The following is a 15,440-nucleotide window of genomic DNA, read 5'->3' as shown; positions in this document are numbered from 1 at the left end:
GTAATGTGAGCAAATTAGAATAGCAAGCAGTATACAAACAGCACAAAGCTAAACGTGTTCTAAAAATATTAAACTATCATTTACTTCTGAGTCATAAGATTATATAGAGTGTTTACATTCCTCTCAATGAACATGCACTGCTTTTATAAACAGACACTATAACGAGCACAAAAGATGTGGCCCTCACATCACCTCACATCACTCTCGGTGTGTCGATCTGGTTCTCTGTGAGACTTGGCAGCCCACAGCTGGGCTGAGCCTGGGGCCTGGGCATGTTTATTCTGAGGTGATTCGGATGCGAACTCCTGATCAGGAATCACTGTCCTGGAGCAGTGACTCTGGTCTTGGCCGGTGTGTGGGGGCGATGTTTCTGTTGGGTGGTACACCCTGGGCAGGGGGCTGCAGGAGGTGACGCTTGTGCGGTGTGTGAAGCACCCCACAGAGGTCCTCCCTCAGGGAACCCAGGGTGACCTGGAGGAATGTACTCACTTTTCACCAGGAGGGTCCAGCCACAGGACACCCGGCCTCGGACATTGGTGGCCGTGCAGCTGTAGTTCCCGCTGTCCCTGGCCCGGGCTCTCAGGAGGCAGAGGTAATGGGTCCCCCCAGCTTCATACACCTCGATGGTGCCTTCTCTTCTCCTCAAGGGGGCCCCGTCCAGGAACCAGGTCACTTCAGGCTTCGGGATCCCTGAAACTACAGGGCCAGGTGGAGGACGGGAGGCCCCCGAGAGCACGCTGGACTTGTGGGGCACAGGTAGGGGTGGAAAGGCTGAGCCGGAGGGCAGAGCCCAGTCCCGTGTGCGGCCGCCCTCCCGCTTCAACCTGCTTTCTTACCCCTCCACCCCACATCCCAAGATGGAGGCAGGGTCCCTGGGGAGGAAGGCTACAAGGTGATAAGCTAGGTCTCCAGGTCAGCCAGAGGGAGGAAAGAGGAGGGGCCCCTGCGGCTTGTGTGCGGTGGAGATGGTGGTGATGGGTTTCCCGCGGAGGGTGGTGAGAATTAGGGCTCAGGGTCAGTGCTGTCTCTAACCATGAACAATGGGTCACTGCTAGGAGTTTCTCCAGAACAAGAGACATGACGAGATTGAGTCCTTCCGGAGGGGAGACCCCTGTAAGGTGCTTCCTGGGGTCGGGGGATACAGGAGACTCTGACCACTGAGCGGAAGGACGGGAGTGGCCCCCCGGGGGCTAAGTGTGGGCACCAGCGGCCTCAGGCAGCTCTACTCACCCTCGCATCTGAACTTGACCGGCTGGTCCTCACTGACTTCCTGGCTTTGGGGCTTGGTCTCAAATTTGGGGAATGTTGTGTCCCCCTGGCCCTCCGTGGGGACCTTCCTGGTAGCAACCTGGCCCACAGTGTCTTGGCTTCCCAGGCCACACTGCCTGGCGTGGAGGGCGGCTGGAGGGCGAGCAGCTGGCTTCTCCCTCTCTTCTCTGGAAGGAGACGGGGCACCCGAGACTGGCACTCTCGGTGCCAGCTGCACTTTCGCGGCCTGCAGGGTGATGGTGCTGGAAGTCTTCTGCAGGACGGGGGTCCTCAGGGCCTTTCCGGGCGAGTCCCCCACTGGCTCCGGCTCAGATTCCCTCAGGGGCTGAGGCTGGCTCCCCATGGCCCAGGCAGGGGAGCCACCTCTCTGGATGCTGGAGCAGTTCTTACTCTCAGCTGCAGCCTCCAAGCCATCCAGTTTCAGCCCCTGAGCGACTCCATTGGTCACTTCCTTCCTGATGTCTGAACTGGCCACCTTTGTTCCTCTCACAAGCGACCTGTTTGGTGGGTTGCGTGGCGGGGGACAGTGGGGCAGAAGAAGAAATAGAACAATCATCTGGTTATGCATTACAAGCCCAGACTCCAGGGATTACAAAAGCCTACAGATCAAGACAGAGTAAGAGCCGATGTCTTTCTATGCAGTTTGCTCAGTTTCCAGGCAGAAAACAAGCAGCCATTCTTCAAACCCATCCCTAGCCCAGCGTTCTATCCACACTTATTACATCTGCCCTTTTTCTCTTCTCCACGAGCCCCGACCTGGTTCGAACACGCGATGTCCCCTGTCCACGCTGGCCCTAACCCAAGTTCCACGTAGCACGCACCGTCCATCTTTTAAAAACATAAATTGAATGACATTTTAAGCTTAAGAATTTCCAACAGCTTTTCCACTCGATTAAGAGTAAAACTGAGCTGTTCAAGACGGCCTGCAGGGATGCCATGTGGGAGGTGGCTCTGCGTGGACGCCCCCCCGCCCAAGACACTGTCTCCAGCGCCTACCAGGCTGCAGCCCCTCAGGGTTCTCTGGCCCCCAGGCTCCCTCTCAACTCACCACTTTCACACCTGCAACACCTCTGTTTGGAACACTTTCTCCCTGGGCTTTTCTTCTCCTAGCTCATACTACTCCTCACAGGCCTGGGCTCCAACATCAAGCTTTCGAAGAGGGGTCCTCTGACACTCTACTCCAAACGAGCGCTTCTCGCACTTATGCTTAGCGCTCATGTTTTGTGTGGCTCTGCTTAAGGCCCTTCTCTACACCAGACAGCTCGCCATGCCTACCCAGCATCTAGCACAGAGCCTCACGCTCAGGAAAGGAAGCTCTCCCGGTGAAGACGTGCTGGGTGAGCAAGTAGATTCTGGCCTTGAACGTGGAGGGCATCCTTGCAGAGCAGTGCCCTTCCTAATGACAGCTAACTAGGAAAGACACTGAGCAGGGTCTTCAAGAGTCTCGATGCTGATGGCAAGCCTGACACAGGATCTGGACAGCAAATTTCAATAGAATAAAACTAAACACCCCAAATAAAACAGTGCCTCCTAAACAGTCAGTTCTCCCCCCTACATGGTGACTCAGAAATTCAGGGCGTTTCTTGATGACGAGCCCTCTTTTCTCTCAGGGCGTTTCAAGATGGAAACATGATGATCACAAAGCCTTCACATACCTATTGGCAACGTCCAAGCCTGGAAAAAGGGAGAAGGTAGAAGGACCGTTAGTGGAATGTTTTATACACCAAGAACAGCAAGTGATACGACAACGATCTCTTGTTTATGACAGAGTTTGGCTTCCCAAACTCTCACTTTCCCCATCACCTATGGTCCTCCCTCCCTCTCTCCTTTCAGCTTCCCTGGTCCTGAACTTCTTGGGTTAATCTGATAAACTCCTCTGAGCCCTGGAGACACTGTTAAGCTTCCAGCACTGCCCTGGGACCTTTATGGCAGGCTCTGCTGCCCCGCCCTGGGCACTGGAGCTGCCTGTTCTCTAGCCCACAGAAGGAAACAAACACCACTCTACTGACAACTTCAAACCCAGAAAGTTTAACTTGCATGTGGCCCTCAAAAAGAAACCCCCAGTGATCATTTTTGACAAATACCTGCTTCATTTTAAAGTATACAGAGAAAGTGTAATTTTATTCAGTTCTTCAAAGAAAAAACATACAATTACTAGATATGTTTTTCTTGCCACACGATTTTAAAACATTTTTATCACGGAAAATTACAAAACATACAATAGTACAGAGAAGGATATAACAAACACTGAAAGCCTACACCCAGATTAGGGAAATATCAACCTTTTGCCAATCTTATCTATCCCTTTTTGTTTTGGTTATTTGAGGGGCTTTTTCTGGGAATATTTTCAAACAAAATGTCATTAAGTGCTTCAGAAGGAGACAGTTCTTTAATTCAGTGCCAGGGCAAGTAAAGGGAGAGGGACTAAAACACTTCTCCAGATGACTAACAGCAGGTCCTGAGCCTGTAGTGAGTTGTGAAGCCAAATGCTATGGCCAGGACCAGGGTTTTTTCTTTTTCTTTTTTTAAAATTGCCAACGTTTTCTTATGTGGTAGTTCTACACTTTATTTATTTTTAAATATTCATTTATTTATTTATTTATTTAGGCTGCACTGGGTCTTAGCTGCGGCACGCGGGATCTTTTTTTTTTTTTAGTTTCAGCATGTGGGATCTAGTTCCCCAACCAGGGATCGAACCCGGGTCCCCTGCATTGGGAGCATGGAGTCTTACCCACTGGACCACCAGGAAAGTCCCCAGGGTTTTTCCTTTTAATGGTGTAGAATGGAAGAGAAAATGCCAGCATGTACTGTACATACTACTACTCAGGATTGTTTCATAAAACTTGTTTTAGTTAAATCTCTCTCTCTCTCCATCTATCTATCTGTCTATTTATCTATCTATCTATCTATCTCCTGGGCTGCAATGTAGAATAAATTTGTTTCTGTGGGTAGCGAACACACTTGGGCCAAAAATGTACAGAAAGCAAGAAGGGGTATTTTCTGAGAAAGGAAAGAGACGGGGAAGAGGAAGATCAAAGAAATGAGGGTAAGAAAGGAGGAGAGAGTAAGGTCGCTTCCCTCCCAGATCCCCAAATCCCACCCCGCTCAAGGTTCCCGCTAGAATGAAGTGACGTCAATCCCCTTCCCCCTCCACACACTCTGGCTTCCCCAGGCTGGACTTGGCAGAACCAAGGGGAATGTAAGGGAGAGGCGTATTCAAAGAGATTTCAAGAGAAGAGTTTACTGGGGCTGATGACTACAGCAAGAAGAGACAGGAGTCATAGGCGATGCTGAAATGCCCAGTCTGGTGGGAAGCAAAGAGTTACATTGAGGGAGCACCTGATCTGAACGACAGGATGGATGACAAGATCAATTTCAGGCAGGTTAAATCTGAGGTGATGGCAAGACATTAGCAACGCCCACTCTTCCAAAAGGCAATTAGAGATGTAAATAAAAAAGGAGTCTGGGCCTTCTCTGGTGGCGCAGCGGTTGAGAGTCCGCCTGCCGATGCAGGGGACACGGGTTCGTGCCCCGGTCCGGGAGGATCCCACATGCCGTGGAGCGGCTGGGCCCGTGAGCCATGGCCACTGAGCCTGCGCATCCGGAGCCTGTGCTCTGCAATGGGAGAGGCCACAGCAGTGAGAGGCCCGCGTACCGCAAAAAAAAAAAAAAAAAAAAAAAGGAGTCTGAGCAAGAAGGAAAAACTGAACACAGGTGTGCAGACACACGTGAAGCATCTTCCTCCATGGCCGTGTCTGTGCTACCCTTTCTTCTGATTCAAGACCCTGCCCCTGGGGAGGGACACACGAGTAGGTAAGTGCGACACATGTCACACACAGACACGTAATGAGCAAGCAGCTCCTTCTAGGAGGGTAGGGACTCCAGGAAGGGACAGTCCGGCACTAGCCCTCCCACCGCCTGATACCTTGGATGGAGAGCTCAGCAGACATGGAGGCCTTCCCTGACCCGTTCACCACCAGGCACGTGTACACTCCCACGTCATCTTGGTTGACCTCGTGGATTTCCAGGACTTGCATCCCATTCTTCTCAGACATAGACACACGGGAACTGGGCTGCAGGGGAACATCTCCCTGGGGATGGCATAGGCAGCTTGGTCAGAGAAACTGCTCACCTTTTGACTCTGTCCTACCTGCTGTCAATCCAGGTGGGACAGACACCAGGCATGCACAGCAGGGCCCTCTGCTCTGGGCTCTGTCAACATGCTTGGCGAGCAGCCTGAGGGCAACCCAAGGGTCCTGACTCGAGGAGCATGGATGCGCTGTGGTGTTCGGTCCAGCTGAGGGCAGGTGTATGGAACCTATTTCGAAGGAGCCCTAGTGTGAGGTGGGAAATCCTATATTCCTCACTTTAGTTCTCCTCTGTCTTCCTCTTCCTTTTACTGATGTTCCAGGGTCAGTACAGGAGAATCAGGAATCAGGGAAAAGGCATCCTGTCACTCATTTTTATACAGGAGTTCCGTCTGTGAAAAAGCTCCTCTCCCTGGCCTTGACCCCCAGAGCTCCTCATTGCCCTGTTAACATGGCTGCCCCCGGCCACTGCTGCCTCCTCTTCCCCCTCCCCCACCCCCCCACCTCTGTCTTCACATTGTTCAGCCCTGAATGATTTATAAAGCACTCCCACGTGGAGCCTCCCAACAGTATTTGGAGGTAGGTGGGATCATCTCTGCCTCATAGATGAGGAAACTGGGGTTCTAAGAGATCAAATGCTTTGCCCAGCATCTCATGCTTTGTCAATCAGGGAGCTGTGCCTTGAAATCAGCCCCAGACTTCAGACTCCACTCTCTTGACATGGTCAGGTCTGTTTTGACTCGGAAGTTTTATACTGTTTTGTGAGCGTGTGGATTACAGGACATCGTGGGCTGAGTAACACAGGGAGAGTGTGCAAACAGGGGCAAGAACGGGCACGGCTACCAAACACATGAGAACCTCAAGGACGCTCTACAGTTGAAGTGGAAGGGACTGATTGGGAAGACCGACTCCCCGCAGTCCAGGGATCTAACCCAGAGTCAGGGCAGACAAAACCTCACCTTGAGCCAGGAGACCTGTGGCTGGGGCCGGCCAGTGATCTTGCAGGAGAATCGCCCCATCTGTCCTTCTTTGACCACCGCTCGGCCCAGCTTAGTAGCAAACTTTGGTGGGCATTCTCCCCAGATGCTGGGACGGGTCTCCACCGCAGGGGCTGCAAATCTGTCCCTGTAAAGAAATCAGCAGAGAATCTACAGCAATGCAGATGCTTTTCTCTCTGTCCCCACCCAAGTTACTTACGTTGGGCTCAGAAATCAGCAAAGGGCAACCTTCCCAATTCTGTGCCTCAAACACATGTCTGAAAAGATCTGTGGCACCGAAACCTATTGCCTCCACCTCCTGAGCGTGCAGCCAGCCTTCAGTCACTAGCCTCCCGTGAAGTTAGGTATGCTTGAATTCTACCGAGGTCTGGCCAAAGCCCAGCTTTGGCCCACAGACTGTGATCAGAAAGCAGAAACACCATGTGCCATTTCTAGGCTGGACCCATCAAAACCTCCTGTGCTATTCTCCACAGCCTCTCTTGCCCACTCTTCTGGCTGGATGCAGAGTCCTGCTGAGGCTCCGAGGCCTAGGAGACGATGGAGCCACAGAACAGAAGGAGCCTGGGTCCCTGAAAGATCATAGGAAGGTTTTCCACCTGTGCAAGAATATGTGCACTGACTTTGCTTGAGTAAGAAATCACCTTTCCCTGTGTCGAGCCATTGCAATCTGGGGGCTTGTCTGTTACAGCAGCCACTGTTCCTTACCCTCACCAATTGAGGCTTACTTGCCATACGAAATTCACATACTGACTGCCCCTTGTAAGTCTGCTTGTTTAAGTCTTCTGACTATTTGCCTTGGTTGTTAGGGACTCCTGCAGACTCTGGCCACATAGCCCACTTGCATTTAGCAACTGGACTCGTCAAAGGGGTATCCATAGAGGCCTCCAGGTCAGGAGATGCGTGTGACTGACACATCACACCACAATAGGCTCCTGCTTTAGTTATCACAACCCAAGATGTTTGAGAAGACTTGCTCCCCAGGCTGTTCTGCCAAGGCCTCAGGAAACGCCAGTGACCTTACGCTGGGTTGGACATCCTGGAACTTACCCCAAGGCTTTGGAAACAAGAGGCTGACCGTGCTTCTTCACAAAGCCCCCTGCAAGTAGGAAACAAAGAGAGAGAGGCTTGAAAAGTCCGGTCTGAGCCACACACTGGGAGCAACAAAAGCCAGAAAGAGTCAGCGGGGGCGGGGCGCGGATAATGACGGAACAGTTCACCCTGACCGAGCCCATACTGGGTCAGGCTCTATGGTGGGCGCTTTACATGCGTCGTCGCACGGATTTCCTGCAATACTTTAAGGAGGCTGGTATTACAACATCCTTCTATTTTTTTAAACGGGTGAGAAAAAATGAGATTCGGAGACATAAAGTCGCCCAGTTGAGTCACAGAGCCAGTAATGGTACAGGAAAGCATCCCGGTTTACCTATTCTAGAACACTCCACCATTCTGCTGAGTGGTTATATGCCCCTGGACCTTCCACTCGGGGATGATCTGTGGCGATCAGGACCTCTCCAGAAAAGGAGCCAGTTGAACGGACAGGGGAGATGCACATGCATCTCTCTTACTACATCTACTCCTTTTTGACCCAATCACCACGCCACCCTTCCACTTAACGCCCAGCAAACAGCAGGGTCTGTCCCGCTGGAATGGAGCAGATCACAGGAGACAAGCTCCAGAGCAGCCAGCACCTCCCAGAACCTGCACCAGCGGGACGCTGGGCACTGCCAGTCCTGGGTGAGGGGCTGCTGTGCTGGGAGGGAAGCAGTTAAACAGCAGACTGTGCAAGGCGGCTGGGCTCAGCTCCTTCACCCAACTGCGGCTTCACCCAACGTGACCAGGAGGTGACTATACAGCAGTGGGGTGTTTTTGAGGAATGGGGAGGGGGAGAGGAGGGCATTTTTGAGATAACAATCAGCCTGGAAGCTGTTCTCTTTCTGAGACACACTGGGAATGTTTTTGTTTTTGTTTTTTTTTGGCGGTATGCGGGCCTCTCACTGTTGTGGCCTCTCCCGTTGTGGAGCACAGGCTCCGGACATGCAGGCTCAGCGGCCATGGCTCACGGGCCCAGCCGCTCCGCGGCATGTGGGATCTTCCCGGACCGGGGCACGAACCCGCGTCCCCTGCATCGGCAGGCGGACTCTCAACCACTGCGCCACCAGGGAAGCCCGGGAATGTTTATTAAACTCCACCCAAGGCACGCATGGGAAGGGTAGAAGTCATTCCCTGATATCGGCAGGCAGCTGTAATGGGAGATCTGCAGGGTGTCTCCCGGAAAAGGGTAAACTTCCTTAAATTCCAGCGCTGATCACATCTATGTGAATGCATAGGAACATCGGAATGGAAGGTGAAGGTCACGGCTGAGTACCTCCCTCAGCCATATCTGGTTGAAGGTTATACCAGGACCTTAGTGGAAAAGGGTTAATAACAACGCCTGCCTCACATGTAAGCTGTGATGCCACATGGGTTGGCACTTGCTGTACCTGCATTCTGCTTAACATAACTATTTAGTGAGCCGTGTACAGTTTTCATCCCATAATGTGGGTTTAGTTCTTGTCATTCAATTCTCTGTTCAAGGTTAAAAGAATTTATACGCTGATAAAAGGAGAGACCTGCTCTGGGAAGGCCCAACTGACAACTGCAGTCAAGATGCTGGGGTCCCTCGGACACCGCTGGAGGAAGTGCTTTTAGAAGGTATTTGAGCAAATGAGAATCATCAGCTTTAAAGATGCTCTGCTCTTAGATCAGCATCTTCCTTTCTGTCTCTCCAGTTAAAGGAAACGATGCTAAAAGTAGGAAAGAAAGTTTACAAAGCTACTCACTTTGGTCTTGTTTGTAGTAGTAAATATTGGAAACAACATAAATGTCACACAGTAGGGAGACAATAAGTGGCTTAGTAAAATGTACAATTAGACATCGTATTCTGCCACCAAATTATGTTTAAGAATATATGAAACATGCAGAAATATGTTAAAAATATTATATCATTTGCTCTTCAGCACACTCCAGCTGGGCTGTGATGCTCTCCACTCCACGGAGCTCCATTCCGACCACCATCTTGCCAAACCCAGTGGTTAATCCTCTGACAATCTCACTCAGTAGCACCTGACAGCAGGGGCCACTCCTCTCCAAAGCACTTTCTCCTCCAGACTCTCCTGCTTTTACCAGGTTGCCTATTCTTTCCTCAACCTCCTTCTCTTCTGGAACTTTATCTCTGAGAGCACCCTAGGGCTGAGTCTTGGGTCCTCTCCTCAGCGCTATGGACTCTTCCCCGGGGGGGTCTTAGTCCCATAGCTTTAAATAATATCCATAATAACTCCCAAGCCATACTCCCACCAGAACTTTTTATTCCTCAGAAGTATCCAGGCCAGTGCCCAGCACATAGTAGGTATTCAAATATTTGTTAAACGAATGAATTTTATGAAAAAAAGAGCAGCATGCAAAATTTTCTATTCAATGTGATCATAATCAGGTAAAAATAAGATAAAATACCCAAACATAGTGAAACAACCAGAAGAAAATATATCAAAACGTAATCGCCTCTTATACATGCTCTATCCCACAGCACTAGGCACACACCAATCACTAAGACTCTCATCTAAAATATCCAGGTACCATTCACTGCACTTATCATGCTACTGTACCACTCATTTCACATTGGGGTAAAGATCTGATAAAAATTAGACTGGTCAATAGATAACCAACAAGGACCTACTGTATAGCACAAGGAACTACACTCAGTATTCTGTAATAACCTATAAGGGAAAAGAACCTGAAAAGGAATATGTGTACATATAACTGAATCACTGTGCTGTACACCTGAAACCAACACGATACTGTAAATCAACTATACTTTAATAAAAATAAATAATTAATTTAAAAAATTAGACTGATCAACAGATGAATGGATAAACAATATAAGGTCTATCTATACAATTAAATATTATTCAGCCATGCAGAGAAATAATGATACATGCTACAACAAAGATTAACTCTGACAATTTTTGCTAAGTGAAAAAAAGCCAGACACACAAAACATGTATGATTCCATTCATATGAAATGTTCTGAAGCGGCAAATCCACAGAGACAGAAGGCAGATTGAGTGGTTGCCGGGGGCTGGGGGAGGGGGGAGTGGAGTGACTGCTCAATGGGTGTGGGGTTTCTGTTTGGGGTGATGAAAGGTTCTGGGGCTAGACAGTGGTGAGGGCTGCACACCATTGTGAATGTACTTAATGCCATTGAGTTGCACGCTTTAAAAGGGTTAAAATGGCAAATTTTATGTAATATGTATTTTATCACAATAAAAAAATTATACTAAGAATCTTTAAAACTCTTGGGAGCTAAATGTCTTAATCCAAAGGTTAAAATTCCTCTACTCCTTAAAAGATAGAGCAAAAATATGGCATTTCCTCAAAGAATACCAAAAGTGTGCTGTTTGGAGGTACTTCTGTATCAGAGTAAGAGCAGTTTATGGTACAATCCAAAGGTAACATATAAAGCAGTCAGCTAAAAATGGAATTGAGGAATGCTCATCTTTTTTTTTTTTTTTTTTGCAGTACACGGGCCTCTCACTGCTGTGGCCTCTCTTGTTGTGGAGCACAGGCTCCCGACGCGCAGGCTCAGCGGCCATAGATCACGGGCCCAGCCGCCCCGCGGCATGTGGGATCTTCCCAGACCGGGGCACGAACCCGTGTCCCCTGCATCGGCAGGCGGACCCTCAACCACTGCGCCACCAGGGAAGCCTGAGGAATGCTCATCTTAATGTGTGTCAACACCAGAGACATACATCAAAGCAAACAGAGAATTGGGGCTAAAATAGCTAATAGGCAAAAATTTGAGGTTGCAAACTGTCAGATAAGGCAAAATTAATTTTGTGAATGTATGAAAATCTGGCAGAACAGCAGGGCTATGTAGAAAAATCAGTGGAAAGGGGATTAAGGTAGAAATGCCCAAAATAGAAGAGTAGGTTAAGAGAATTAGTGAAGACAGGATCGAGTTAGTGAGAGGGAAAAAAAGGCCAAGGCACCAAAGGTATTTAAACAGTCATCTCAGATTTTTCAAGAATGAGTAAAAGAGGATGCTAGCAGGTTTTAGGAATGAAAAGTTCCATAGTGGAGGTACTAAGCACACTTTGTCAAAGACTGAGTAGACACAGAGAATGCTGCTGAAAGGGGAATAATGTGATCATGATGGTAAGAAGAAGACATACTTCTAAAAAGGTGCGATGATATAATTTATCATCCAAACAGAGACTCTGGACACTGAAAGGGGCATAATTAATAATTCTGCCCGGACAACAGGAGTAAAATCAGGACTGTTCCAGGCAAACCAGGGAGCAGTCACCCCACTTGCAGGCAACTTCAAAGGAGATTTTAAGGACTGCTTAAAATAGTGGTTCTTCACTCAATCAGAACAAATACCCACTTTTTATAACATGTATTTAGCAATGTCCCCTGTGCCATGTTGAATCAATATTGGCCGCTAACCATCCGTATATATAATTCCAAAAAGAAAACAAATGTAAAGCCCTGACTGAAATGTTAAGGAGAAACAAAAGGAAAGGGAAGTATAGTAATGTTTATTTCAATATGGAATTTCAATATTTCGATAGTGTACATCAATAGATGTTCAAGCATGTCTATTTCAATGTAAATGCCCAAGCACTTTAGAAGACATAACGAAATAGATGCCTGCACTGACTCATAGGCATGTTTGGATCTGAAGGTGAATGATCAAAAAACACACTGTACAAGTAGTCACGGAAATGAACGAACACAGGTATACAGGCGGACGCTAGAATAAAAAGTAGTGTTAGCAATGTTATATGTCAATTATATCTCAATAAAGAGAAAAAAAGAAAAAATTAGTAAAGAGTCGTGTTAGGATAAATAACAGAGAAGACATTATATAACAAAGAAAGAATGAAACCTTAAAAGAAGATAACACAGCAAGACAAGTTACAGACCCCTGAAGTAGAGAAAATGGGGGAAAAAATGACTATAAGTGTGGTGTCAAAACAATTTTCTGCTGTATGACATGGGATCCTTGAGACCTCATCTGTACTAAAACACTGATTCGGTCCCTATTATGCATAAGGCATTGGTTAGAGCTTCAGCAAGTAGACTGATGTGTGTAATAAAAGCTAGCATAAAACTTGAGCCTTAAGAGAAAAGCAAAGTGCTTCAAAGATGGGGGAGGGGACACCCCAGAGCAGGGCCTATTGAAGATCTTGAGTTTCAGTTTAAAGGTGGATCATTGGAGGATTCGAAGGGAGGGAATGATAAAATCCCATCTGAATTCTTTGAAAGATATTTTCAGCAGCAATGCGGAGATTAGAGTAGGGTATGGGTAGAACTGGGGAGACCATTTGGAAATCTGTGCAACAGGACGGAGTGGATAGGACCACGATGGTGGCAGTGGGGACAAATGAGAACTGGCACAGCAGGATCTGGTGACTGACCAGGGAAGCGGAGGGAGGGAGCACTTGAGGATGACGAGGTGGCTGGGCTGCCCTGCTTCCAAAGGAGGTTTGGGTTATCACCTGTCAAGGTTTCAGCTGTGTCTTCCAGAGGGCGCTAAAGTCCTAACCATAAATGTTAATGCACCTCGGCCAGGGGCTGCCTGTCATTGTATAAATGGGGGCCTCACCCTATATAAACAGTTCACTCTACAGCCTCCACTCAGGCAGGGAGCTCTGGAGGTCACTGCCACAGTCCACGTTCACTGGAATGTACACATGTACATTATTCTTACACTATGACACTCAATAACAAATACAGTTGACCCTTGAAGAACACGGTGGTTAGGGATGCCAACCCCGTGCAGTGGAAAATCCACGTACTCTATCTCTGCCTCAAAAATGAAGGAATTGATACATGGCTCACCCAAGGGCAGGAAGCTGAAGCTGTTCTGCAGAATCAGGACTCAAACCCTAGTTCTTTTGATTCTGCATATTGTGATCTCTAATTGAACACAAACTTCCTCCCACACTAAGTTAATTTAAATATCTGTAAAATGAAAATACAGGTACTCTATTTATTGAAAAAAAATCCATATATAAGTGGACTCATGCAGTTCAAAACTGTTATTCAAGGGTCAACCATACATCCTTGCGTAGAGGCTAAGGAGGTTATCCCAGGGCGCCTAGTAGACATTTCAGGAGTTCTACTTGGGTCCCCAGGAAACTGATGCACTAAAGAACCAGTTCTTCCTCAGGGGGTTGAAATAAAATATCCACCACTTAGAAGACAAATTACTTCCTGGTCACTGATGGATAAGGTAGTCATATATCCTACCCAATGAGTTCAAAGGAGTAGTGACATGAAGTTTTGTTTTGGAGGGGGGCATAGTTGAATAAATTGCGGCCAGCGATCTCTCAATTGTCTTACATAAGTGCTCTGAAGAGGAATTTAGCTCCTCTGCAGAGACAAAATAGCTGTTTTCCTTAGAGTCTTCTTTCTGAGGCCAAGGAGCACAGGCATGCCAGCTCACTTCTCAAGAGTCACTTTCCACTGTGATTCCCTCCCGAAACACCAAGCCAAGTAGCAGGTATTCCCTTCAGTACTTAAGTCATAAAGACTGATCTTGTGTCAATTTATCAGGAAGGAAACCAAGAGAAATTTACCTCTGGTTTGAGCCGCTCCCCGCTTGTGGGTCTGACGTGGTAGGAGTCATCTGGCTGTGGCTACTGTACAGGTGTCTGATCAGAAGCCACCCAGTGAGCAAGTGCAGCATAGGGGAAGGTTATTTTAAGCATGGTTCTGGAGAAAGTCATTGTACTAATAAGCAACCCATTTTTGTTGGGGATCATGCAGAGTGATGGTGTATCAAAGACTAATGGAACACATGAAAAATCTGTGATCGTAATCCTTGTAGTAAACCCATGTGTTCAGAAAAATAAAGGTAAAGTTAAAAAGATTCATGAAGCAAAGCAAGCACATAGTAGGTCTGTCCCTCAAGCTGTGGCTAAGCGCAGCAGTTCATCTGGAGAGCTACATGCCGTAGGAAAATGGAAAAGCAACAATTCAGGGCAGAATCGTCCACTCATACTCTGGAACGGATATGACTCTAAAAACCGCCTCGCCTCGTGCTCCAGACCTCCCACAGGCTCCTCCCAATCTGTCCTTCAGCTTTATTTCCCACTACTCTCTGCTCCTGCCCGTCTACTCACCCCACCCTCCACCCCAGGCCCTAACTCTTAACCACTTTCCTCTCATCCCCAGCATCAGAATCATAATCTGCCATCCCAATCTCACTCGCTCTGTCCGGGCTAGCCAAGCCCCGCCTCCTCCAAGAAGATACCGCAGACCATTTCAGCCTCCAGATGTCTCGTCCTCCTCTACGTTTACAGAGCGGAAGCGCCAATCATTTGGCAAACAAACCTGTGCTGCCTTGGGGTTGTGCTTTTACTTAGCTTTCAATGTGTCTACGTCTTAGCTGACCAACCAGGTTCTTGCAGAAAGGACCTGACAAAGCATTCATCTCCCACACGGCACCGCACAAAGCCAGCACTTCCTAAATGCAGCCTGATGTTGTTGCTTAATTGCAACATAACAATGAAATATGAGGTCAAGAAAGTCTCTTGAGAGCAATAACCAAGTCTTGCTGCTCTTAGATCCCAGCACAAAGTTAGCACATGCAATGAGGTCTGATGAATGAAGAAGAGGCTAGAACTACAAGCAACTGGGAAGGGTCTGGGGGTGGAGATGGGAGAAATGGGTAGAGGAGTTAGAGATGGGAAGAAAAGATGGCAGCTGGGCCAGCCAGGGGTACTGGCGTGTATTTTGGAGGGAAAAAGAGGCAAAGTGAAACTGGAAGGTGAAAACAAAAGAGGGAAGGGAGAAGGAGATTTGGAAGGCATGCTTCCAGAACAGAATGGGACCAAGTCATTTGTCATCTAACTCTTCCGTGTAGCAAATAAGTGAGGCAGTCTTGACACACAACTGTTTCACGGCAAAGAGACTGGAGGGGCAAAAAGAATCATCTTTATCTCTACCATATTTATATTTTTCCCATTGATGAGACAGAAAAGGACAAGAACTCAGAACATTTTAATATTCTGACTGGGTAAGAAAAAAAATAGGGCAT

General features: G+C 48.0%; 1 protein-coding gene across 9 annotated transcripts in view; it reads right to left on the bottom strand.

Annotated features, from left to right (window-relative positions):
• The window catches only part of MYLK (myosin light chain kinase), a 268,618-nt gene that overhangs the window by 111,897 nt on the left and 141,281 nt on the right, over positions 1 to 15,440 (bottom strand). For all 9 annotated transcript variants that reach the window (XM_079922579.1, XM_079922587.1, XM_079922588.1 and 6 more), the window contains 6 exons: positions 7,403 to 7,451; positions 6,317 to 6,482; positions 5,195 to 5,360; positions 2,925 to 2,943; positions 1,231 to 1,766; positions 490 to 696 (listed from right to left, as the gene is read on the bottom strand). In XM_079922579.1, the coding sequence (XP_079778705.1) occupies positions 490 to 696; positions 1,231 to 1,766; positions 2,925 to 2,943; positions 5,195 to 5,360; positions 6,317 to 6,482; positions 7,403 to 7,451 (1,143 nt within the window). The remainder of the gene's footprint in view (positions 1 to 489; positions 697 to 1,230; positions 1,767 to 2,924; positions 2,944 to 5,194; positions 5,361 to 6,316; positions 6,483 to 7,402; positions 7,452 to 15,440) is intronic.

Source organism: Stenella coeruleoalba (assembly GCF_951394435.1).
Source record: "Stenella coeruleoalba genome assembly, chromosome: 5".
NCBI lineage: Eukaryota > Metazoa > Chordata > Mammalia > Artiodactyla > Delphinidae > Stenella > Stenella coeruleoalba.
The sequence above is the reverse complement of the archived record's forward strand: the minus strand, read 5'-3'. Positions and strand labels throughout refer to the sequence as shown.